The 27991-nt window shown below is 39.9% G+C and overlaps 1 protein-coding gene across 2 annotated transcripts; it reads left to right on the top strand.

The window, feature by feature from the left end:
• The first annotated feature begins 6235 nt into the window (after window positions 1-6235).
• Window positions 6236-27991, top strand: LOC115222360 (leucine-rich repeat-containing protein 34-like). Of its 2 annotated transcripts, XM_029792555.2 has the most exons (11): window positions 6236-6336; window positions 7945-8019; window positions 12149-12284; window positions 15650-15821; window positions 16765-16848; window positions 18293-18421; window positions 19492-19629; window positions 20425-20543; window positions 23015-23167; window positions 24215-24344; window positions 27378-27704. In XM_029792555.2, the coding sequence occupies exons 2-11, from the start codon at window positions 7968-7970 to the stop codon at window positions 27498-27500; spliced, it is 1236 nt and encodes a 411-aa protein (XP_029648415.1). In that variant the 5' UTR covers window positions 6236-6336; window positions 7945-7967; the 3' UTR covers window positions 27501-27704. The 2 variants fall into 2 exon arrangements, with proteins under 2 accessions (XP_029648415.1, XP_036367240.1); XM_036511347.1 differs by lacking the exons at window positions 7945-8019; window positions 27378-27704 and adding an exon at window positions 27731-27991 and having other exon boundaries at window positions 6238-6336; window positions 12146-12284.

Here is a 27991-nt window from a genome sequence, read left to right as displayed (position 1 = left end):
AAAGATTATAAGACGCAACCAGGGGACACAACTCCCGTCACGAATGACGTCCCTTAGTTTTATTTTTTAAAGAGTGATAATAATGATGATGACGATGATGATGATAGTAGTTGTAATAATAATAATAATAATAATAATAATGATAATGATGATAATAATAATAATAATGATAATGATGATAATAATAATAATAATGAAAATAATAATAATGATAATGAAAATAATAATAATAATAATAATAACAATAATAATTATAATAATAATAATAATAATAATGATGATGATGATAATGATAATAATAATAATAATAATAATGATAATAATAATAATGGCTAAACTGGCAAAATGACCATTCCTAAATACAACAATATCTGTTTCAACAGACGATTTCACATCAAAAATCTTGCAAAACAAATATATAAGCATAATAATAATAATAATAATAATAATAATAATATAATAATAATGATAATGATGATGATGATGACAACGGCGACGACGATGATGATGATGAAAGTACCAGGTAGTTGCTCTTGTGGCTTCTGATCTTAACTGATTGGAAGTGTTATCATGTACATTGTTTTGTCTTAGTATAAAATATGGGCTACAGCAAATATTCTGCTCAATACCACAGATTTGCTTGTCAGTTGCTTGACCTTAACCAGTTTACCATGTCCCTTAGTGGCTGACGATATGTGCATCTCTGATCACGAGCAGAAGTAGTGGGGGAGCATCATAGCCATGTGTTGAGAGGGATTCTTTGGAGTTTGAATAATTCACCTCTGGAAACATGGGTGGTTCTTTCAACATCCTTAAACAACCCTTATTCAGGGACCTTTTGAGAGGGATGGCTTACTCGACCAGAAGAAAATTCTAACTGGGCCCCACCTGCAAGGTCATGTGCTGTTTATCTTGATATGAGATCACTATATATATATATATGTGTGTGTATGTGTGTGTGTGTGTGTGTGTGTGGTGTGTGTGTGTGTGTGAAGGTGCATGGCTCAGTGGTTAGAACGTCGAGCTTACGATCGTGAGGTTGTGAGCTCAAATCCCGGACCGGGCTGCGTGTTGTGTTCTTGAGCAAGGCACTTTATTTCATGTTGCTCCAGTTCATTCAGCTGTATAAATGAGTTGCGACGTCACAGGTGCCAAGCTGTATCGGCCCTTTTGCTTTTCCCTTGGATAGCATCAGTGGTGTGGAGAGGGGAGGCTGGTATGCATGGGCGACTGCTGGTCTTCCATAAAACCACCTTGCCCAGACTTGTGACTAGGAGGGTAACTTTCAAGGTGCAAGCCCATGGTCAGTGTCATGACCGAAGGGGGTCCCAGGCCCCCCATATATATATATATATATATATATATATTATATATATATATTATGCACATTATGTGAAGGCACATGACTTAGTGGTTAAGGCCAGGCATTGTGTTGTGTTCTTGAGCCAAGCACTTCATTTCATCCTGTCTAATTCTGTTTCTAATTAATTGGGTTATAACTTTCTCCTCAACTTTCATCACCTGGTCCAGCAATTTGATGCCTCTGTGGTGGATCTTGCATGCATGAAGTGGATTCGATTCACCACAGCCAAATTTAAATTAACACTGCTACAGAACTTTTCCCACGATGGAACAATGGTTTTTCTCTGACAGCAGTTTTACATTTTCCGGATGCCTTTAACTAGGCCGAAATAATGTCTTCACCACTTGACCCTTTTTAACCTCTTCTACTTCACCAAAAGCTAGAATAGTGATAACAAGACCAACAACTAAATCTATTGTTCCCAATGATATATCTATCCTTCTGGATAGTTATATAAGAAAGCACACCCCAAGCAAAAATCAGTTAGTCACCAGTCGGTGACGACTCAGTGAAAACAAAGTCTGGCTGACCAGCTAGAACCTTGGTCAGAGGGAGAAATGAAGTTTACTGTCAGCAACTGTGAGACAATGTCCCACACCATACAACTCTCACTAGCTCTAATTCTGTTCTCATACAACATCACTCTATCTCTCTCTGTATTTACTACTAAACAATGAAGAGGACACAAACACAAACTTTACTTCGCATGCTTTTGGATTTACACACACACACACACTGGTACTTAATTTATCGACCCTAAAAGGATGAAAAGCAAATCGACATTGGCGGAATTTGAACTCAGAACGTAAAGACAGACGAAATACCTATCTCTTTATTGCCCATAAGGGGCTACACACAGAGGGGACAAACAAGGACAGACAAACAGATTAAGTCGATTATATCGACTCCAGTGTGTAACTGGTACTTAATTAATCGAGCCCGAAAGGATGAAAGGCAAAGTCGACCTCGTCGGAATTTGAACTCAGAACGTAAAGACAAACAAAATACCTATTTCTTTACTACCCACAAGGGGCTAACACAGAGAGGACAAACAAATTAAGTCGATTATATCGACCCCAGTGCGTAACTGGTGCTTATTTAATCGACCCCGAAAGGATGGAAGGCAAAGTCAGCCTCGGCAGAATTTGAACTCAGAACGTAAAGGCAGACGAAATACTGTCAAGCATTTCGCCTGGCGTGCTAACGTTTCTGCCAGCTCGCCACCATCTTGGGGAAATATTACCTTGTTCAGAAACAAATAAGGATTGGTGACAGGTATTACATCTAGTCATATAAAGTCTGTCTCAGCAAAAACCATCCGATCCATGCAGGCATAGAAAAACAGAAGTCAAAATAATGATGAAGAGGAGGATGATAGATGTACTTTTTTTATTATTAATGAGTAGAAAATTTCAAAAGTGACTCAAGGTCTGAGGTTCTTATGCAGGGCACTTATCAACAGATGGATGGATAGATGGACAAACGGACAGATGGACGGACAGATGGATGGAAGGACGGACGGACGGACGGACGGACGGACGGACGGACGGACAGGCAGGCAGCAGGCAGGCAGACAGACAGCAAACAGACAAACAGACAGATAGATAGATAGAAAGGTGGATAACTAGACAGACAGACAGACAGACAGTCAGACAGACAGACAATCAGTCAGTCAGACAGACAGACAGATAGATTGATAGATAGGTGGATAGCTAGACAGATAGATAGATAGATAGATAGATAGATAGATAGATAGATAGATAGATAGATAGATAGATAGATAGACAGATAGACAGACAGACAGACAGGCGGACTGACGGACGGACGGACAGACAGACAGACAGACAGATAGATAGATAGATAGACAGGTAGATAGAAAGGGAGAAAGAGGCAGGCAGGTAGTTCGGTAGGTAGGTAGAGAATGAGAGATATATAGGTGGATAGATACACACACACACACACTCACATACTGTTACTGAACATTTCCATAATTGAGGAATCAAACATTTTATATTCTACAGGAAAACTGATGTAAAACTGAGACAGAAAAACAAAAACGCTATCTTTAAAAAAAAAAAAATTGTAACTGTGAATCCATATAAAATGTTCAAATTGGTTTGAAACACTAATTAAAACTTAATGATTGCAGATACTTAAAATTAATAGCATTCTAGAAATGACCAGATCGATACTATAGAGGATTAGGTGCAATCATTCCGTTCACATTTGGCTATAAATAGTTACACATGTATTTAAGATTTTATCATGGTTCAGCAGAGTAGAGTACAGTTGGTCATTTGGAGGCGCAATGGCCCAGTGGTTAGGGCAGCGGACTCGCGGTCGGAGGATCGCGGTTTCGATTCCCAGACCGGGCGTTGTGAGTGTTTATTGAGCGACAACACCTAAAGCTCCACGAGGCTCCGGCAGGGGATGGTGGTGATCCCTGCTGTACTCTTTCACCACAACTTTCTCTCGCTCTTTCTTCCTGTTTCTCTTGTAACTGTATTTCAAAGGGCCAGCCTTGTCACAATCTGTGTCACGCTGAATCTCCTCGAGAACTACGTTAAGTGTACACGTGCCTGTGGAGTGCTCGGCCACTTGCACGTTAATATCATGAGCAAGCTGTTCCGTTGATCGTATCAGCTGGGACCCTCATCGTCGCAACCGATGGAGTGCTCCTGCTCCTACGGTTGGTCATTACTCATGGGTGGGCATGGCTTGGTAGATTGCCCTTTGGTGGATTTCTTATGCTGATTGTTTTAGGTGTGTGTGTGTGTTTGTAGTAACAAAGAGATTTAGGCACCCTTGAATCTCTCACCTTTGACCTATTGAAATATGAAGGCACCCCCAAAGCAATTTGCAAAAGCAAGGTGCAATCCACCTAAATGTAGCATCTAATCACGTATGCTATTGATTTGGTCGTTTCTATAGTGATGGCTGGAGGGATGAAGGGCAGTATTAGCACCTGCCAGTTACTCGTTTAAAGCAGTAGTGTAGCTGGGTGGGGTTGCAGGTGTGAAGGATGGTCTGCCCTGGGTGACGCTTTTGTAGGGGGCGGCATTTCGGGGTCTGCTGTATGAGCCTGTATATAGGCATGGAAAGACAGTGTGAGGTGGCAGGTAAACTCAGGAGCTGCACCAGGCAGCACACACCCTAGCTTTGCCATTGATTTAGTTATGAACATTCGTGTTGAACGTTGAGAAAGAGGTGGCTTTAGGGGACGATGTGTGATCCAGGTTTAAAAGAAAGAAATGCTCTCAGTGGTCAGATGTTCTCAGGATGGCTGAATTTATCCAAGACATCATTGATAACAATCTCAATATCCCAATTGGTCAAAATGAACCATTGTCAAGTAGCTCGGGGCAGTGGAGTCCTCTCTCCAACATGTGGTGTATGAAGACATAATGAAGAAATGACAGTTTCTAATATCTTCTGTCATTCTTAACCCTTTTGATACTAACCTGCCTGAAACCGCCTCCAGCTCTGTAGTATAAATGTCTTATTTTCAAAAATTCTGCATTAAAATCTTCCTCCAAACCTTAGTCACAATTTATGTTCCTGACACTAGCTGAATGATAACTAAGTTATTTTACTGAATTCTTTGTTATATTTCAAATTAATTGAAAGAAACACAGAGCATCTCAACAGAAATATGGTAACAAAAGGGTTAAAGTCACCATGATATTTTTAACCCTTTTATACCAACCTGGCTGAAAGCACCACTGGTTCTGTAGTACAAATGTCTTATTTTCAAAAATTCTGCATTAAAATCCTCCACCAAACCTTAGTCACAATTTATGTTCCTAACACTAGCTTAATGGTAACTAAGTTATTTTACTGAATTCTTTGTTATATTCCAAATTAATTGAAAGAAACACAGAGCATCTCAACAGAAATATGGTAACAAAAGGGTTAAGCTGGTGTTTGGAACATAAATTAACAGGAAATTTTGATGGAATGTTCTAATTTAGATCATTTTAAAATTAAAAAAAAAAAGTGGTGGCCCAGTGGTTAGGGCAGCGAACTCGCGGTCAGAGGATCGCGGTTTCGATTCCCAGACCGGGCGTTGTATGTGTTTATTGAGCGAAAATGCCTAAAAGCTCCACAACAGGTTACCCCTGTTGTACCCTTTCGCCACAACTTTCTCTCTCACTCTCTCTTCCTGTTTCTTGAGTAACGCTGCGATGGACTGGCGTCCCGTCCAGCTGGGGGAAACACATACGCCACAGAAACCGGGAAACCGAGTCCATGAGCCTGACTAGGCTTGAAAAGGGCGCATAAATAATAAATAAAAGCCGAGGCACATGGACTGGTGGTTAAAGTTTGGTATTCACGATCGCTCGTTCGTGGCTTCGATTTCCGGACCGGGCGGCGTGTTGTATTATTGAATAAAACGCTTCGTTTCGCGTTGCTTCGGTTCACTCGCCTGTAAATGAGTTAAGCTCGCGGCGCAATGGCTTCACGTTTAGGGGGAGTGTTGTGATCTTGGTCATTTATATGCCATGGAAACCTGATAATCGGTGCCATGTGTCCTAGGACCCGAGGTAGGATATCCAGGGATTGACCATGATGAAGATGATGATGATGACGAGACACAGAAAGGTTGATGGCAGGAGGAACTCGACGAGTCGTAGGGGGCCGAGTCGATGTTCTATAGAATGTAAACAAGCATGATTAAATAGCACAGAGTTATTTGTCTGTTATTTTCTGTTCTTTTTCAACCGTCCACCAACATTTCTGAAGCCAAACCCCGATATGCTTCTCGACACAGGAACAGGGCCCACGAATTTCAGAAATGGAGCAATCAATTAAATCGTAATCAATTTTAATTCAGAGCTTCTTACTAAGGGCAGGTAACCTGTTTCTGTTACCATTAGCAACTAAAACCGTCAACAAAGTACTGGTTGCTACCTTAGCTACTTAAATGCCTTTTATTAAAAAGAGGAGGGTAAAAAGAAAATAAACTCCCTGAGGTATTTTGTTTTTGTATTTCGATTCCTTTTATCAACTACTTTTGAGTAAACCCTATCGCAAACTTTAAAACCTTAATAATTTAAGTGCCTTCCAGGAGGTCAGTATATAGAGAGCACCTCATAGAAAATATATAATTATTTGTATGTTTGTTTTTATTATTACTGGCCTTGTGCCTTGAAATAGAAACCAAAATTAGAACCCCTTATTTTTCGTTCCACCGAGGCGGGGAACTGGCAGAATCGTTAGCACGCCGGGCAAAATGCTTAGCGGCATTTCGTACGTTTTTATGTTCTGAGTTCGAATTCCGGCCGAGGTCGACTTTGCCTTTCGTCCTTTTTGGTGTCGATAAAATAAGCACCAGTCGGGCACTGGAGTCGATATAATCACCTTAACAACCTCTCTTCATAATTTCAGACCTTGTACCTGTGGTGGAAAGGTACATTATTATTATTATTATTGTGGTGATCAATGGTCCCCATTTCTTTTTAAATTTTTTATAAGACTCTAGCTGCGATATCGTGATTTTTCATGCTTTCCTTAACATGTCACAGGTGAAGACGAAGTGAAATGTCATGAAGCGAGACAGCAAACCTGTTCGTTCTTACTAATGGGCTCGGCGGGAGATTATGGCTCGTTCTGTGATGTGCGTCATTGAATGAGATATACATATGCATGCCTATGTATTATTCATTCACTGAAACAAACGTGTATAAACAGCAGGATTTAGATTATAAATTCTGTCTCAGGATATAGGCACCACTCTTATACATAAGTCTTAAAGCTAATCAAAAGGGGTTGACTTTGATTTTTGATTTTTTTCGTGTTCTTTCCTTTCTCTTTTATATTTATGACGAGAAAAATCTGTTGGCGAAATGATTAAGAGATAACAGAATATCGATTTTGGCACCTGTCCTTTTAGTTAAAAGGAAGACGGCTATTTTCTGTTAAGGTAAAAAAAAGAATGCAAAAAGTATTCCACTTTGTTGGGGGGTACTGACTAGATATTTTTATTACTAGGCACTGATCCAATTTTGGCAGGTTTACAGTGCAATCGCAGCCCTAAATGAGCCCTGATCACACAAACCTTTCTTAGACTCCGCCGGTTACGACGACGAGGGTCCCAGCTGATACGATCAACGGAACAGCTTGCTCGTGAAATTAACGTGCAAATGGCTGAGCATTCCACAGACACGTGTACCCTTACCATAGTTCTCGGGGATAATCAGCGTGACACAGAGAGTGACAAGGCTGACCCTTTGAAATACAAGTACAACTCATTTTTGCCAGCTGAGTGGACTGGAGCAACGTGAAATAAAGTGTCTTGCTCAAGGACACAACGCGTCGCCGGGAATCGAACTCACAACCTTACGATCATGAGCCGAATGCCCTAACCACTAAGCCACGCGCCCTCACCATACAAACCTATAATTAATGGTATATCAGGAATAATCGTTCTGTCTTTATTTATAACAGAGGTTGTTGATCTACATGTCCTTCGTTTTTTATTCTTTTTCTTTCTTTATTATTAAGATAGTTTGAGTTGTTTCTAGCAAGTCATATGAGGGAGGAATTCTGTTTTAAGTACGGCATAACTTTTTATTTTTTAGGAATTTTCAGAAATATTTTGCGAATGTCGGGCATAAAGCTGAATGCCGCTCAAATAGCCGCGAAAAAGCTCGGTGGTGAGTAGGTTTGATATTTAGGCATAACTACAGTTTAGTGCCCCACCAACCCATTTGACTTTGTTTTTCCATAACTTATTAAAATGGGCATTTAAAAAAAAAAAAGGCGATGTTTCGTTTGTCGTAGCACACGTTTCCGTCGATTTCCTCCGTCGATTGTCGATTTCCGTAAAAAATGTAAACACTGAATCGGCCATACATACATACATACATACACACATACATACACACACACATACATACACACACACACATACATAGATACATACACACACACACATACATGCAGACATACATATACACTGAATCGGCCATACATACATACACACACACATACTTACACACACACACACATACATACACACACACATACATAGATACATACACACACACACATACATATACACATACACCGAGTAAAAAATTTCAGTTATCTCTCTCTTTCACACATTACTCTCTCTGTCTCTTCGCACACACTAACAGAAGCACTTCACTTACACAACATACTGTCTGTCTCCCACACCCCATCAAACACACACACGGGGACTTCAAAAGAAATTCCCTCGTCATAAAATCGCTTCCTCTTAGTCTCTTTCGCTCTCATTACTTCAAATATTCCCGCAAAGCCATATGTAAAAAAATAAAAGTTTTTACGGAATCGACGGAAACGTGTGCTACGACAAACGAAACTTTGCCAAAAAAATTTTCTTTTTCAAACATTTTCATAGGGTCGAGAATTTCAGATCATTTTCTCCTTTCCACTGACTCTGTCACCATCAATTTCCGCGATTTTAGCATTTTTGAAGTACTTTTTCGGATCTATATATTTGAAATATTAACCAACCACATGGTTCCGGGTTCAGTCCCACTGCGCGGCATCTTGGGCAAGTGCCTTCTGCTATAGCCCCGGGCCGACCAATGCCTTGTGAGTGGATTTGGTAGACGGAAACTGAAAGAAGCCTGTCGTATACATGTATATATATATATATATATGTATGTGTGTGTGTTTGTGTGTCTGTGTTTGTCCCCCTAAGCATTGCTTGACAACCGATGCTGGTGTGTTTACGTCCCCGTCACTTAGCGGTTCGGCAAAAAGAGACCGATAGAATAAGTATTGGGCTTACAAAGAATAAGTCCCGGGGTTGATTTGCTCGACTAAAGGCGGTGCTCCAGCATGGCCGCAGTCAAATGACTGAAACAAGTAAAAATAAAAGTAAAAGTAAATTCCATAACTAGCAGCTTTGAAAATGAATTTCTATAAAATGTCATTTAAAATTATGCAAATTAAAGACAGTCCTGAAGGTGGGGTTGAGATCCTAATATTATCGACATAACCGTTATCCACACCCACGAAAGCATATCGATGTACAATTTCATTTTAAAATATAATCATTTCCCGAAAAGTAATGAGAACACAAAATTAGGTGGGGCACCAAACTGTACACTTGCTTGTTTCTTATTTCGGATCTTTTCCTTTTGAACGGCAGACAATTTCTAGTTAACTAAACACTTTAAAACTTTGTATACTGGTAGAATGTGTCAAAATAAAACATTTTTTTTCTCTTGGCTTTCTTGAGAAAATTGTAATTTGTTTGTTTAACGTAGTTTAATTTTTCGAATTTTAACCAATCCTATGCTCTCTTTTGAGCTAAAATCATTTGCTGCCTCTAAAACTGAGACAACATCCTGTAACTAACCCTAAACCTCCCCCCTAACCTTAAATTTGTTTTTCTTAATTGTTAAATTAATTTAATTGTTATGCATGTAAAAAAACTAAAGCAATGGAATTAAATTAATTTAACGATTAAGAAAAAAAAATTAGGGTTAGGGTTAGGGAGGAGGTTTAGAGTTAGTTACAGGATGTCTCAGTTTTAGACACAGCAAATGATTTTAGTTGAATGGAGGTAATCGATTGGTTAAAATTGCCGAAATGCTCGGATTTTCAGACGAAATATCTTACAAACTATAGAATTTTCTCAATAAAACCAAGAGAAAATGATGTTTTATAAACACATTCTACCAGTATACGAAGTTTAAAAGTGTTCAGTTAACTAGAAATTGTGTTGACATCTGCCGTTCAAAAGGAAAAGATCCCTTATTTCTTTTGAAGGACCTAAAAGTTGATGCCAGCGGTATTTGTGAAACCAATAAACCCTAACACTCTAAGATCAAAATATTAACTACCATAAGTTAATGGTTGTAGCAAATACTTTGGATCTTTTCGGTTTGAACGTCAGTTTTTTCTAGTGGTGTCATATGAAATTGTCACCCATAATTATGACCCTAGTATCGATCTATTGCATCTCAATCTCTTTTAGGGTTAGGGTTAGTTAGAGTTGGTTACCTAGAAATTATGTTAAAAACTGCCGTTCAAACCGAAAAGATCCAATACATTTCGGGCAAATGAGAAGACTGCAATGTAATTAATTTGATTGCATAGCTTGGAAGTCAGTACGTATTTTTAGCGATGTTTCAATCAACGAACAAACAAATCTCAATTTCTATATTATGTAATCATTCATTATCAACAATTTAAATTACCAAAGAACTTGTAAAGTTTTCAATTAATTCACTTCGTTTCTCGTAACCAAGTTACAGAAGCAAGTTTGGACATTTGTGTTCACAACAGGTGATTGTCTAAATCTTAACATCAGGCGTCACTCGCTTGTCCACAGGGTTATTTTACCCAATTGCCGGATCTTTTCAGTTTGAATGGCAGTTTTTTAATATAATTTCCACGTAACTAAACACTTTTAAACTTCGTATACTGGTAGAATGTGTTACATAAAACATCTTTTTCTCTTGGCTCTATTGAGAAAATTCTACAGTTTGTAAGATATTTGTTGTTGTTTTTTTCTTCAATTTCTGCAATTTCAACCGATCAATGACGTCTATTGAGGTAAAAAAAAACATTGTGCCGTATGAATATGTCCCTCATTTAAGAAACAGATTGGGTTTATTTACATTTCCACGTAACTAAACACTTTTAAACTTCGTATACTGGTAGAATGTGTTACATAAAACATCTTTTTCTCTTGGCTTTATTGAGAAAATTCTACAGTTTGTAAGATATTTGTTGTTTTTTTTCTTCAAATTCTGCAATTTCAACCGATCAATGACGTCTATTGAGGTAAAAAAACATTCTGTGCCGTATGAATATGTCCCTCATTTAAGAAACAGATTGGGTTTATTTACATTTGTGAAGAAAAAAAGATACCCTTCCCCCCTAACCCTAACCCTAAAACCGATTGAAATGTAAAAGCGTAAAGAGAGTAAGAGTAATCCCATTGAAATCTCACAGCTATGAGATAATCCATGATTAATTGAAAACCATGTGAATAAATATAAGCATTACCTTTGACAGAATCATGTGAATTACTAAACAAGCCATAACCCGTGGCCCCTACCTGGGACATAGTCAGTCCACCTGTGCATACCTTCCTTCTTGTGACACTTGTGAAGACCTGTTGAGGCAAGTGAAAATCAAATCAAATCAAATCAAACCAAATCAAAATAGATGAACATCAATGGAATTTGTATCCTTGTGGTACCAGTGCCGGTGGCACATAAGAAAACCATCTGAACGTGACCATAGCCAGTACCGCATCGACTGGCCTCCGTGCTGAGGGCACGTAACAAACACCATCCGAGCGTGGCCGTTCACCAGCCTCGTCTGGCACCTGTGTCGGTGACACATAAGAAAACACCATCCGTGCGTGGCTGTCTGCCAGCCTCATCTGGCACCTGTGTCGGTGGCACATAAAAAACACCATCCGAGCGTGGCCGTCTGCCAGCCTTGTCTGGTACCTGTGTCGGTGGCACATAAAATCACCCACTACACTCTCGGAGTGGTTGGCGTTAGAAAGGGCATCCAGCTGTAGAAACACTGCCAGATCTGACTGGCCTGGTGCAGCCTTCGGGCTTGCCAGACCCCAGTTGAACCATCCAACCCATGCTAGCATGGAAAGCGGACGTTAAACGATGATGATGATGATGATGATGATTAACCATTTCTTCCTCGTGATGGCAATGTTTTATTTTAGCTTTATTCTTCATTTCTTGTTTCTTTTTTTATATATATATATATATATATATTATATTTTTTCATTTAAAAAATATGATTAAGAAGTAGTTAGAAGAGAAACAAGCTTCACCATGGACGAAAGTGACCATCTTTTGGAAAAATGTCGGAAAGCATATCGGGAGTGTTTTGAAAAAGAACCTCACCCGTTGATAGTTCAAGCAATAAAGCACCAGTCAAATCAGTAAGTGCTACTACTACTACTACTACTACTACTACTACTACTACTACTACTACTAATAATAATAATAATAATAATAATAATAATAATAATAATAATAATAGTAATAATAATAATAATAATAATGATGATGATGATGATGATGATGATGATGATGATAATAATAATGATAATGATAATAATAATAATAATAATGATAATAATAATGATAATAATAATAATAATAATGATAATAATAATGATAATAATAATAATGATAATAATAATGATAATAATAATAATAATAATGATAATAATGATAATAATAATATAATAATAACTATTATTATTATAATAAGGATAATAATAATGATAATATTGATGATAATAATAATAATAATAATAATAATAATTTTCCTTCTTTCCTCCTCTTCCTCCAGGCCCCTCCTCTCTTTCATCTTCTTTCTTCCTAATCCCTATCTTCTTTTTTCTTCTTCACTGTCGTCTTCTCCACCCCCTTCTCCTTCGCCTCCTTTTCTTCCTTCTTCTTCTCCTCATTCTCATCCTCATCCTTCTTCTTCACATTCTCCTTCATCTCTTTCTTCTTCTTCTTCTTCTTCTTCTTTTTCTTCTCCTCTTCCTCCTCCTACCCCTCCTCTTCATCCTTCTTCTTCTCCTCCTCCTCTTCTTCATCCTTCTCCTCTTCATCCCCATCCTTTTTCTTCTTCTCTTTCTCCCCTTCTCCTCTTCATCCTCCTCCTCCTCCTCTTCTTCATCCTTCTTCTCCTCCACCTCCTCCTCCTTCTCTTCATCCTCATCCTTCTCCTCCTCTTCTTCATCCTTCTTCTCCTCCACCTCCTCCTCCTTCCCTTCATCCTCATCCTTCTCTCCTCTTCTTCATCCTTCTTCTCCTCCCTCCTACTCCTTCTCTCCTTCGTCCTCTTCTCCTTCTCCTCTTCATTCTCATCCTCATCCTTTTTCTCCTTCTCCTCTTCATTCTCATCCTCATCCTTCTCTCCTCTTCTTCATCCTTCTTCTTCCCCTTCATTCTCATCCTCATCCTTTTTCTCCTTCTCCCCTTCTTCCCCCCATCCATCTTCTTCTTCCCCTCATTCGTCTTCTCTTTCTTCTCCCCTTCATTCTTCTCCTCCTTCTCCTTCTCCTTCTTCTTCTTCTTCTTCATCCTCACCCTTCTCCTCCACCTCCTTCCATGTACGAGCATTTGTGTCTCCAGGTCTCTCCATGCATGCTAACCGTTGGCAAAAATCACTGTTCGTACCAAACAAAAACGGTACCATTTATTTCCATTAAACTCTTTGTATCCAAACAATTAGAAGAGATATTACTTTGGTTGGGAACCGGTTCGGGTTGGCAACAGGAAGAGCACCCACCCATAGAAAAATCTTTGCCAAAATATTTCCTGTCTGATCCATGTAAGCTTGGAAAAACGGACATTAAAACAATAACAATGAGGATGATAACAGCTGTTTAGCTTAATCCTTTCACTATATCGCAAACTTAATCCTATTGACCATATCAACATGATAATCCGTTAACTGCATTGAACAAATCAATCTAGAAACTAATCTTATGCATCTTAAATCTAATTAATATTACCAAAGTGGTAATTAATATTACCAAAGTGGCAGAATCATTAGCAGGTCTGGCAAAATGTTCAGGGGCATTCTGTCCATCTTTATATTCTGAGTTCAAATCTCGCCGAGGTCAAATTTTGCTTTTCATCCTTTCCAGGGTCAATGCAATCTAATTAATATTACCAAAGTGGTAATTAATATTACCAAAGTGGCAGAATCATTAGCAGGTCTGGCAAAATGTTCTGTGGCATTCTGTCCATCTTTATATTCTGAGTTCAAATCTCGCCGAGGTCAAATTTTGCTTTTCATCCTTTTCAGGGTCAATGCAATCTAATTAATATTACCAAAGTGGTAATTAATATTACCAAAGTGGTAAAATCATTAGCATGTCTGGCAAAATGTTCTGTGGCATTCTGTCCATCTTTACACTCTGAGTTCAAACCTCGCCGAGGTCAATGAAATAAATACCAGTTGAACACTGGGGTCGATGTAATTGATTTACTCCCTCACCACCACCCCTGAAAATTACTGGCCTTGTGCTAAAATTTGAAACCTATATTACCAAAATGTAAAGTGCTGAGCTGGCAGAATGGTTAGCACGCCAAGCAAAATGCTTAGCGGCATTTCATCGGTCTTTATGTTCTGAGTTTAAATTCTGCCAAGGTCGACTACGCCTTTCATCCTTCTGGGATCGATAATAGTACCAGTCAAACATTGGGGGTCAATGTGGTTGACTTACTCATTTCCTGAAATAGCTGGCATTGTGCCGAAATTTGATAACAATATTCTTTTCACAAGGCCTAAAATTTTGGGAGAGGGGGGGAGGAGCCAGTCGATTAGATCGACCCCAGTATACAACTGGTACTTAATTTATCAACCCTGAAAGTATGAAAGGCAAAGCCGGCCTCGGTGGAATTTAATTTGATAACAATATTACCAAAGTGTTAGTATGCCAGGCAAAATACTTAGCAGTATTTCGTCTGTCTTCCCATTCTGAGTTCACATTCCACCAAGGTGAACTTAGCCTTTCATCCTTTCAAGATCAACACTTAAGTCAATCTGTACAACTTAACCCGCTTCCCCCAAAATTGCTGGCCTTGTGCCAAAACTTGAAACCAATATTGAAAATATAGAAGGCGGCGAGCTGGCAGAAACGTTAGCACGCCAGGCGAAATGCTTAGCGGTATTTTGTCTGCTGCTACATTCTGAGTTCAAATTCCGCTGAGGTTGACTTTACCTTTCATCCTTTCAGGGTCAATTAAATAAGTACCAGTTACACACTGGAGTCGATGTAATCAACTTCATCCATTTGTCTGTCCTTGTTTGTCCTCTCTGTGTTTAGCCCCTTGTGGATAGTAAAGAAATAGGTATTTCGTCTGCCGCTACATTCTGAGTTCAAATTCCGCCTAGATTGACTTTGCCTTTCATCCTTTCGGGGTCGATTAAATAAGTACCAGTTACACACTGGGGTCGATATAATCGACTTAATCCTTGTTTGTCCTCTCTGTGTTTAGCCCCTTGTAGGTAGTAAAGAAATAGGTATTTCGTCTGCTACTACGTTCTGAGTTCAAATTCCGCCGAGATTGACTTTGCCTTTCATCCTTTCGGGGTCGATTAAATAAGTACCAGTTACACACTGGGCTTGGGTCGATATAATCGACTTAATCTGTTTGTCTGTCCTTGTTTGTCCCCTCTGTGTTTAGCCCCTTGTGGGCAGTAAAAAAATAAGAAATAAGAAAACTTTAAACCGGTATTACCAAAATGTGAACCAAACCATTGTCTTATGTCTTTCAGGTGCTTAAATGTTGCTGGAAATGTGACAACATTCTCTGGGGAACACCTTGGAGACAAAGACATGTTGGTTATGTACAAAATTCTCAAGGATCAATATCTATTTGTCAGTGTGAATTTAAGCTACAATAATATCACTGATGAAGGATCACATAGCGTGGCTCAACTCATTAAGGTGATTCGTTGTTTCTTCCTTTCTTTTTTATTCCTTGATTCAACTTGCAAATGTGTTATTTTGACTCTGTACTTTCCTTCAACCATATTTAACCCTTTAGTATTAAAACTGGCCATATCCAGCCATATGTGGCTACATCCAACCATATCTGGCCATATCCAGCCAAAATATATCTGTCTGTTTTAAGGTCAAAAAGGCTAAATATGGCCTCTCACGCTTAACCTACAATGTCGTTCTAAAGTATACAGGTGCAGATGTGGCTGTGTGGTAAGAAGCTTGCTTCCCGTCCACATGATTCTGGGTTCAGTTTCACCATGTGGCACCTTGTGTAAGTGTCATATACCATAGTCTCAGGCCAACCAAAGCCTTGTGAGTGGATTTGGTAGACAGAAATTGAAAGAAGCCCATTTTATATGTATGTATGTATGTGTGTGTGTGTGTGTGTATGTATGTACGTACGTACAGAAACAAAAGATGAAGACAGGTGAGGGAACAATAAGCAGGTGTATTAGTTTCATGCTCGGGATGACTGGAAAAATCTTTGATGTTTTGAACCTATGCTCTTTGTCAGAAAGGATTGAGAAGGTAAAAAAGGAGAGAGTTTTTTAAAAAATGGAGAGCGGAAAAAATTGTGTAGAAATATATGGTTCAACATGATATATATATATATATATATATATATAAAATCATATATATATAAAATGTGACCACGTGTGTACCATTGGCGATGTTTTACCCTCCGTCTTCCCTTCTCTGGATCTTTCCTTTTCCTATGTTTCTGACGAAGAGCTCCGCTCGAAACGTAAAACCCTCCTTCTTCCCTTCCTTCATGAGTGTCCAATAATACCTAAAACTACTTGATTGCAAAGTAGACTTCTTAACCACTCGTCAATTTGTTTGTAATGTTTATTTTTCCCTAATTTCTTTACAAAATTTCTTCCAGTCTAGTTCTTCCTTGATATGTTTGAACCTTATGTGTAACGATATCGGTCCAAAAGGTGGAGAATTAATTGCTGCCGCTTTGCAGGTAAGTAAATCCTCCTCATTCCTTATTCTAAAGCAGTGGTTATCAACCAGGGTTCATATGCCCCCCCCCCACACACACACACTGAGGGCCCATATAAGATTTTTGGGGATCTACAAAACAAAATAGTAAATTGGGGATCTATAATAGTATTTTAAGGGCCCCTGAAAAACTTCTACTTTAGATGTGTTGCAAGAAACAGGTTCCTTTCTCTAACATTTTCCACAAGTTAATGCATGAAAAGCAAAATAAGAATTTTATTAGAAATTTCTATAAAACTAGTTTTTAAAAATTGAAAGGTTATAGGGGTCCACCAGACTAAAGTAGAAATCCAAGGGATCCATGGATAAAAGAAGGGTTGAGAAGCCCTGTTCCAAAGAATTCCATTGTTTCTATATGCTTCTGTTTATTTATTTTTTCATCAACATCAGAGTGGAAAGCACTCGTCACAGCCACAGGTCCGTGAGACGGTTGTGACGTGTAAACAGTTACTAGTAGGAACTAGAAAGAAAAGTATGAGCACATAATGCACGCTGGATTTATAAAACGGAAGAGAAGAATAAAACACAATGCGCATGTCACATCTCGCTTTATCTCGCTGTCTTAATCATGCAGATGATACCATGTTTCTATATCTGCTAACACAGAGAAAAAATTTTTTTTACATGGAGCTTTGCTGTTTCTTCGAGCTTCATGGACAGATAGACATTAACCCTTTCATTACTGTATTTATTTTGAGATGCTCTGTGTTTCTTTCAATTAATTTGAAATATAGCAAAGAATTTAGTAGAATAACTTAGTTATCATTAAGCTAGTGTCAGGAACATAAATTGTGATTAAGGTTTGGTGGAAGATTTTAATTCAAAACTTATGAAAACAAGACATTTGTACTCAGAGCCAGAGGGGGTTTCAGCCAGGTTGGTAACGAAAGGGTTAAAAATATCATGGTAACTTTAACCCTTTTGTTACCATATTTCTGTTGAGATGCTCTGTGTTTCTTTCAATTACTTTAAATATAACAAAGAATTTAGTAAAATAACTTAGTTATCATTCAGCTAGTGTTAGTAACATTAATTGGGACTAAGGTTTGGTCCTCCACTCAGTTCTAATTTATAGATTAGTAACTAGTTGTCACTTTGAAAACTATATATTTCGAATGGGAATTTGGCAGTGCCACCTCTAAGCAAACAATTATTCTGTGCTGATGAAGGGAAATAACCCCAAAATTGCGATACACAGATATTGTTTTGAGCTGAGTGGGGGTGCTAGATTCCTTTGTTCAAAAATATAAGGACACAGATCATGTCATATTGCCAGCTGGAGGCGATGTCTCCTGGGGCTAAATTACAGCAATATTCATCCTAAACCAGGACTGCCATGTTATGTTGGCAAATAGTCTTTACTTCAAAATAGAATTATTTATGTATTATTTTCTATTTGCTTTCAGACAAATAGTACTTTAGAGTCTCTAAACATGAATGGTAACAAGATTGGAAGAAACGGCGTGTTGATGTTTGCTCGGGCTCTTCAGTTCAATATTGGCTTAAAGGAATTGAATGTTGGCCATACCGACATGGTAAGTAATTCTTTCTAAATTTTGGCTCAAAGGCAGCAATTTTGATGGGAGGTGGGGATAGTCAATTAGATTGACCTCAGTACATAACTGATACTTATTTTATCAAGCCTGAAAGGATGAAGGGCAAAGTCAACTGCAGCAGCATTTGAACTCGTTAGCAATTTTGACGAGAGAGGGACAATCAATTACATTATTTTATGAACCCTGAAATGATGAAAGATAAAGTTGACTTTGGTGGCATTTGAACTTAGAATGTAAAGAGCCAGAAGAAATGCCATTGAGTATTTTGTCCAATCTGCTAACAATTCTGCCAGGTTTACCATCTTTAACGATTTCAAATTTCGGCATAAAACCAATAATTTTAGTGGGAGAGGGGATAAGCCAATTACATCAACACCAGCACTCAATTGGTAGTCATTTCATTGATCCCAAAAGGATTGAAAGCAAATTTAAGATTCTGAATTAAGCAGGATCTAAGAAGAATATGAGATTTTTCTGCTGTGCATAAGTTGCATTTCTTAGATCCATTAACATATGGCTTAGATCCAGCAATTCCAACACACTACTTAATTTGAGATCTGAAATTTTTAGCAGATGTAGACACATGGACAGGTTTTTTTTTTTTTAATCAAATTGGAAGGTACCACCCTTTCCAGATTGAGTTGAGACCTTGCAGACTTTGATATATTTTCTGTTGTTTTGTTCTAAACCAGTTTGTATTTAACGAGCTTTCTGCAATCAGCTGGCAGAAACGTTAGCACGCTGGGCAAAATGCTTAGTGGTATTTCATCTATCTTTACGTTCAGAGTTCAAATTCCGCTGAGATTGACATTGCCTTTCATCCGTTCAGAGTCGATAAATTAAGTACCAGTTGTGTACTGGGGTCGATCTAATCGACTGCCTCCCCACTCCCCCAAAATTTCAGGCCTTGTGCCTAGAGTAGGAAAGATTATTCATAAATTATAAATAACATATTCTTATAAATTATAAATTTCTTATAATTTCTTCTCATTAATTTGTCCTTTGCTTTAATAAAAGAATTAATTAATTTGTCCTTTTGTCTTGCACAGAATATTGACAGTATGATAGCAATGGCTACAGTGCTTTGTTTCTCAAACTGTACATTACTTCGCATTAATCTGAACAGACCTTTGTTGAAAAATATGGAAGAAGAAATTATTTCAGGGCATATAAGTCATCTCCTAAAGGTAGGTCAATATGCTCTCTATTAGTATATACACACACATCATCATCATTTAACGTCCCTTTTCCACGCTAGCATTGGTCAGACGGTTCGACCAGGGTCTGGTAAGCCATGGAGGCTGCAACAGACTCCAGTCTGATTTCGCAGTGTTTCTACAGCTGGATACCCTTCCTAATGCCAACCACTCCGTGAGTGTAGTGGGTGCTTTTTACGTGCCACCGGCACAGGGGCCAGAGCGGGATGGTAAACGGCCATGATCAGTTGGTGCTTATACGTGTCACCGACACGGACGCCAGTCAGGCGGCGCTGGCATCTGCCACGTTCGGACGGTGCTTTTTATGTGTCACCAGCACAGGTGTCTTAACTACAATTTCACACATACATATATATGCATAAGGGCTGTACAGGCCCTATACAGAGAGGCCATTAGTAAGGTTAGGATTGGCAACGTGTATAGTGAAGAATTCCGGGTAGAAGTAGGGGTCCACCAAGGTTCAGCCCTCAGTCCCCTTTTATTCATCATAGTCCTCCAGGCAATAACAGAGGAATTCAAGATGGGTTGCCCCTGGGAGCTCCTCGTAGCAGAATCACTACTGGAACTAGAAAAGAAATTTCAGGTGTGGAAGCTAATGCGGGATTCGAACTCACAACCTCACGATCGTAAGCTCGACGCTCTAACTACTGAGCCATGCACCTTCAATGTGTGTGTCTATAGATTTAGGATTATTAGCTAGCAAGGTGTAAGTGATATAAAAAAAAAAGTAAATAAATCTTTCTCCCTTTTTTTTACTCAAACCAGATGAATCCAGTTCTCATTGAGTTACACCTGCAACAACTCGGCATGGAGGATTACGGTGCAACGATAATTTCTGAAAGTCTAAGAAATAATACCATTCTTACACATTTGGATCTAAGTTGGTAATCTGTTTTAAATCATCCTCATCACTATCATCATCATCATCATCACTATCATCCCCATCCTCATCACTATCATCATCATCATCATCACTATCATCCCCATCCTCATCACTATCATCATCATCATCATCACTATCATCCCCATCCTCATCACTATCATCATCATCATCATCACTATCATCCCCATCCTCATCACTATCATCATCATCATCATCACTATCATCCCCATCCTCATCACTATCATCATCATCATCATCATATCATCCCCATCCTCATCACTATCATCATCATCATCATCACTATCATCCCCATCCTCATCACTATCATCATCATCATCATCATCATCATCACTATCATCATCATCCTCATCACTATATCATCATCATCATCACTATCATCCCCATCCTCATCACTATCATCATCATCATCATCACTATCATCCCCATCCTCATCATTATTGTCATCATCATCATCATTTGCTGGCCTTAGCATAATGGAGGTTGAGCTGGAGCGACTTCAGGTCTTCCTCAGTTTGTTTTGTCCATGTCTTTTTTCCTTCATCTTCTTCTCCTCCTCCTCCTCCTCCTTCTTCTTTTTCTTCTTTCTTTCTTTCTTTCTTTCTTTCTTTCTTTCTTTCTTTCTTTCTTTCTTTCTTTCTTCTTCTTCTTCTTCTTCTTCTTCTTTTCTTTCTTCTTCTTCTTCTTCTTCTTCTACTACTACTACTACTATTTCTTCTTGTTCTTCTTTTTCTCCTTCTTTTTCTACTACTACTACTACTACTTCTTCTGCTGCTGCTGCCTTTTTTGTTGTTGCTAAGCAACAAGACGGGTAAGGGTGATTAGGTGATGGTCTAGGGCTTAGGGGGCAGGAGACCCCAGACCTTGGGAAAAAAACAACAACTTTGGTCGTCTTGTTGTAGTCGAGGGCTCATCGTTGACGCCTGACACCGCTGGGAGGTGGCCCTCAAAGTCACCGGAAATGGAGATCTCCAGGTCCAAATTCTTGACCGGCTGCTGCTGCTGCTGCAGGAACACCAATGATGGAGAGCACCAGTAGACCTGGTCGGCTCAATGCATGATGAAGCTTCTGGGACCACTGACCTGGAACGACCCCAGCTCCATCGAGAAAGACCATGAAGCCAAGCCAGAAGCATGTCTTCTTTGGTGCACTGCACTGGACCCTCCAGTGCACAGGTCACTGCCACCACAATATTTGGTGTGGTAGTCTTCTGGTGCTCGTCCTGCAGGTGTGGCCAAACTATTGTAGCCTGCATTGGCAGACTTGGTCTTCAGTGGTCTTCTGGTGCTGGCATTGTTCTCAGATGCTGTTGTCTGAAATTTGGTCACATACAGAGACACCAAGTACCGTAAATCCTCGAGTATAGTCCACCCTTGAGTATAATACACAGGGGATTTTTAGGGGGCTGTAACTCTGAAAAACCTAAACCTTCTTTGTTACCTCCACCTTAGCGAAGGTGGAGGTATTGTTTTCAGTCATGTTTGTTTGTTTGTCTATGGACAAGATATCTCAAGAACCGCTGGATGGATTTGGATGAAACTTTCAGAGATGTTTGGCCTCGTGACTGGCACAAACTGATTAGATTCTGGGATTGATCTGGTACCAGACAAGGATTCTGGATTATTTGTTATATTTACTTTACATGAAGTATTACAATCTTATGTTCACTTTCAAGTCTTTCTCTTATTATCTCCCTTGAAAGCATGTTCTGGATTATTTTTCCTGTTTTTTTTACTTAGTTTTTGAGAGTAGTTGGGTTCATTTTTAATATTCTCTTTTGTGAGAGCAGTCGATTTTATTTCAGATATTCTCATTTTAAAAATCATCTCTGCCTAATTGATGAGAGGATGTTGGTGTCACCTTCACGGAAGTTTGCGCTCTCCGAATGCTCTTGTTGTTATTGGAAAGTGATCGAAATCAAAATCGATGACTGGCATCTGTGCTAGTGGAGCGCTAAGAGTACCATACGAGCGTGATTGTTGCCAGAGCAAAAAGCTTGCCTCCGTGCCGATGGCATGTTAAAAACACCATTCGAGCGTGATTCTTACCTGCGTTGCCTTATTAGCACTTGTCCTGGTGGCATGTGAAAAACATTCGAGCGAGGCCATTGCCAGTGCTGCTGGACTGGCTCCTGTGCAGGTAGCACATAAAAAGCACCATTTGAGCGTGGCTGTTGCCAGTACCGCCTGACTGGCCCTCATGCCTGTGGCATGTAAAACCACCCACTACTCTCTTGGAGTCGTTGGTGTTAGGCAGCCGTAGAAACTCTGCCAGATCAGATTGGAGTCTGATGCAGCCATCTGGTTTGCCGGACCTCAGTCAAATTGTCCAACCCATGCTAGCATGGAAAGCGGATGTTTAAAAACTGATGATGATTACACAGAGATGTTTTCTTTCTTTTTTTTTCTCTATTTTATTAATTTCTTGTTGTTTTTGTTGGTGCTTTTTTTCAGTAACAGGATAGGCGAGGATGGAATGAATATGCTTGCTGATGCTATGGCTGTCAGTGGCACAACAGAGTTATTGAATATTGGGTATAACAGAATCGGTAACACAGGGGCCGTGTATTTGGCAGACCTGCTCAAAGTAAACACGTCTTTGAAGACGTAAGTTCTTTCTTTCTTTCTTTTTGTTGTTGTGGGATGGAGTGATATAGTGGCGGTGTGGGGGTGGCGGGCGATGGGGGTGGAGCGTGGTGGAATGGAGTGAGTGTTTGTGGGGATGCAGGTCACAAGGGGGAGGGAGGGTGACTGGGAGGTGGGGGGAGGGTGGTGGGTGGTGGGGGGGGTGGTGATGGGTGGTGAGGGTGAGGGTGGTGGGGTGATGGGGTGAGTGGTGGATGTGTGAAGGTGATGGGTGGTGAGGGTGATGGGTGGTTGATGGGGTGATGGATGGTGAAATGGCGGGGTGTGGTGGTGGTGATGTGGTGGTGATGAGGGTGATGGGTGGTGATGGTGGTGGGTGAGTGAGGGTGATGGGTGGTGAGGGTGATGGGTGGTGAGGGTGATGGATGGTGAAGGTGATGGGTGGTGAGGGTGGCGGGTGGTGATAGGTGAGTGTGGTGGGTGGTGAGGGTGATGGTTGGTGAGGGTGATGGGTGGTGAGGGTGATGGGTGGTGAGGTGTGGGTGGGCGTGGTGATTGGTTATTATGTGAGGGGTGGGTTGAGGGTGATGGTTGGTGAGGGGATGATGGTTGGTGAAGGTGGGAGGTTGGTGATGAGGGTGATGGGTGGTGAGTGTGGTGGGTGGTGAGGGTGATGGGTGGTGAGGGTGATGGGTGGTGAGGGTGATGGATGGTGAGGGTGATGGGTGGTGAGGGTGATGGGTGGTGAGGGTGGCAGGTGGTGATAGGTGATGGATGGTGTGTGGTGATGGGTGGTGAGGGTGTGGGTGGTGAGGGTGATGGTTGGTGGGGTGGGTTGGTGTGGTGATAGGTGATGGGTGGTGAGGGGGTGGTTTATGATGGGTGGGTGGTGGGGTTGATGATGGGTGGTGGTGGGGTGGTGATAGGTGAGATGGGTGGTGAGGGTGATGGGTGGTGGGGTGATGGGTGGTGGGTGGTGATAGGTGATGGGTGGTGAGGGTGATGGGTGGTGGGGTGATGAGTGCATGTGTGTGCATACGACTGTTTATATAATTTTCTTCTCTGTAGTTTGATTATAGTATCCAACAACATTGGAGTGAATGGAATTATAACAATTATAGAGGTGTTGATAAACGTAAACAAGAGCCTGACATCTTTGTTCATATGGGGAAATGACGTGCAGCCCTCTGCTGGAGAAGTAAGTATGCATACTAACATATATATATATACATACTTATATACACACATAATGAATGCATACAAGCATATATACATACATACATCCATACAAGAGGTGGACTGAGAGTATTAAGGACTCTTGGGTATAACTGTAAAGTGTGGGCCCCTCAGAGCTCTGGGTCCTTGGGCAGTGCCCAATTGACCAACAGCTCACTCCACCCCTGATCCATGCATACATCCTTACACACATAAATACATACATACATGCACACATTTATATATTAAGCCTTACACACATGCATCCATATATAAACGCATACACGTATTCATATACGAAGTCTGAAATACATACATGCATACACATATTCATATATGGAAGCACTCCGTCGGTTACGACGACGAGGGTTCCGGTTGATCCGAATCAACGGAACAGCCTGCTCGTGAAATTAACGTGTAAGTGGCTGAGCACTCCACAGACACGTGTACCCTTAATGTAGTTCTCGGGGATATTCAGTGTGACACAGAGAGTGACAAGGCCGGCCCTTTGAAATACATGTACAACAGAAACAGGAAGGAAGTAAGAGTGAGAGAAAGTTGTGGTGAAAGAGTACGGCAGGGATCACCACCATCCCCTGCCGGAGCCTCGTGGAGCTTTTAGGTGTTTTCGCTCAATAAACACTCACAACGCCCAGTCCGGGAATCGAAACCGCAATCCTATGACTGCGAGTCCGCTGCCCTAACCACTGGGCCATTGCGCCTCCACATTCATATATAAAGTTTTACATGCATGCATGCATGCATACATAAATCCTTGCATATTTACATGCATGCATATGTAAATATTTAAATACAAACATGCACACATAGACACGTGCTTATGTATCTACGTTTGGAATACACATGCTTAAAAAATAATGAGACACTCACTATCTATCTATCTATCTATCCGCTCGGTCGAAGTTGACTCTCGGTTACTCGTTGGATCAGTGTCCTCCAGTCAGTTCTATCCTGGGCTGCTTCTTTCAGATTGGCTATGTCCATTCTGGTATCACTCTTGATGGTGTCAAGCCAGTGGGTTCTTGGTCGGCTTCTTCCTCTCTTGCCACTGACCATTCCGAGCATGATGTCCTTCTCCAGGGATTTTCTTCGCATAATATGACCGAAATATGCCAATCTATGCTTGGTGATCCTAGCTTCTAGCGACATTTTCGGCCTGATCTGCTTAAGAACTTCTCCATTGGTCGACATCTTCCTCTCTTGCCACTGACCATTCCGTATATATATATATCTATCCGCTCAGTCGAAGTCGACTCTCGGTTACCCATTGGATCAGTGTCCTCCAGTCAGTTCTATCCTGGGCCGCTTCTTTCAGATTGGCTATGTCCATTCTGGTATCACTCTTGATGGTGTCAAGCCAGCGGGTTCTTGGTCGGCCTCTTCCTCTCTTGCCACTGACCATTCCGAGCATGATGTCCTTCTCCAGGGATTTTCTTTGCATAATATGACCGAAATATGCCAATCTACGCTTGGTGATCTTAGCTTCTAGCGACATTTTCGGCCTGATCTGCTTAAGAACTTCTTCATTGGTGAGCCTCGCTGTCCATGAGACACTCAAATGTGTATTAAATTCATATGCAAACCTACTATGTGAGAGTAAGTTCACATATGCACTAACACAGACACACACACACAAACACATACATATATGAGGAATGGTGAAATAGTCCCTGGCTTTGAATGAAAGCAAATACAGGAGGATCAGTTAGCCCTTTAGCATTCAAACCGGCCATATCCGGCCAAAATATTTAACCTGTTTTATATTGAAACTGACCAGATCTTGCCTCTCACCTCAGCCCTACAATGTCATTCTAAAACTAAAAAATCACATCACTGAAATCTCTAAACTACAAGATAATGCAGGATTAATTCAAACCATTTTAAATAAACAAACATCACATTTGACAGAATAATCTGAACTCTAAAGGGTTAATTATGATTTTATTCCACATATTTCCTTCTCAGATTCACACACTTATTGCAGCAATCCTTCAGTTTTTCTAAACCTGGAAAAGAACTCAGAAATTTGGGCCTCAAACCAAACCTTTTGCGATACCCTTAATGCCAGTAATTTTTCTGCACCCCTTATATATATAGGAGTAGGGACTGAAAAGTTCCTGGCTTTGTATAAAAGAAAATACAGACGGATCAGTTAATTATGATTTTATTCAACATATTCCCCTCTCAGATTCACACACTTGTTGAAGTGGTCCTTCAGGTTTTCTAAGACCTGTAAAAGAACTCGGTAAGTTCAGCCTCCAACCAGGTCTTTCATGAGACCCTTAAAGCCAGGAACTTTTCAGCACCCCCTCATACATACGCAGACAATAACCTACTCGTATATATCTACAAACCCCTAGAACAGTCTTGACTTAACAAAAAAAAAAAAAACTAATTATTTTGTTATAACTGGCTTCAATAATTTTGCAAATGAAAAAAAAAAAAACTTAAATAAATCCCAAATAAGGAAAAATATATAATATCATCATAATTATATTTGGTAATATTGTGAATAAAGGGTTCAACGTTGGTTCTATGTCAGTGTGTGTATATAAGAATTTTTTGCGTAATGAGATAAAAAAAAAACCAGGGCTGTGTAGCTATTAGAGCATTTATAGATAGAAGGTCTACAGCTGTTTCTAGAATATTTATTAATTATATCCCTTCATCAGAGACGGTGTGAGAGGAAAAGTTAAGTCATAGTTAATCCTCTCACACCGTCTCTGATGAAGGGATATAATTAATAAATATTCTAGAAACAGCTGTAGACCTATCTATAAATGCTCTAATAGCTACACAGCCTTGGGATTTTTATCTTATTACACAAAAAATTCTTATATATATATATGTATGTATATATAAATATGGGCTGTAGTAGAAGATATTTGCCCAAGATGCCACACAGTAGAACTATGTGGTTGGGAAGCAACCTTCTTACCACACAGCCGTGCCTGCACCTGATATCTTATCTTATTTTTTTTCGTCTTTCTTTAAGGCAGTTCACAGACTTTTGGAAGAAAAGCGTCTTTCAGAAGATTGCATTGATGTTAAACCGTATAACATTGAGGGGATTTATCACCTTGGTCGGCAATTTCTTTTTCGCCAGAAGCAGCAGTAAGACCTTCTATCTATAAATGCTCTGATATCTACACAGCCTTGGTTTTATTTTATCTTATTTCACAAAAAATTCTTATATATATATATGGGCTGTAGTAGAAGACATTTGCCCGAGGTGCGACTCACGGTGGAACTGAACTCTGAACCACGTGGTTGGGAAGCAAGCTTCTTACCACACAGCCATGCTCTGCACCTGATACCTTTTTTTTTTTTTATTCGTCTTTCTTTAAGGCAGTTCACAGACTTTTGGAAGCAAAGCGTCTTTCAGAAGATTGCATTGATGTTAAACCGTATAACATTGAGGGGATTTTTCACCTTGGTCGGCAATTTTTTTTTCCTCCTCGCCAATTCGGTAGAGCACCAAGTTATGGAAACTGTCTGACAACATCTGCCATGCTGAAGCAATAAGCGAGAGAATATGAAGTTATGTAAAAACAGAAACTTTCAGCAAGTCTTTGTATTCTTAGAGAGAAATAAAAAATTTAAAATACG

This window comes from Octopus sinensis, linkage group LG19 (genome assembly GCF_006345805.1).
Source record: "Octopus sinensis linkage group LG19, ASM634580v1, whole genome shotgun sequence".
Lineage (NCBI taxonomy): Eukaryota > Metazoa > Mollusca > Cephalopoda > Octopoda > Octopodidae > Octopus > Octopus sinensis.
This window is presented reverse-complemented; position numbering and strand designations above follow the sequence as displayed.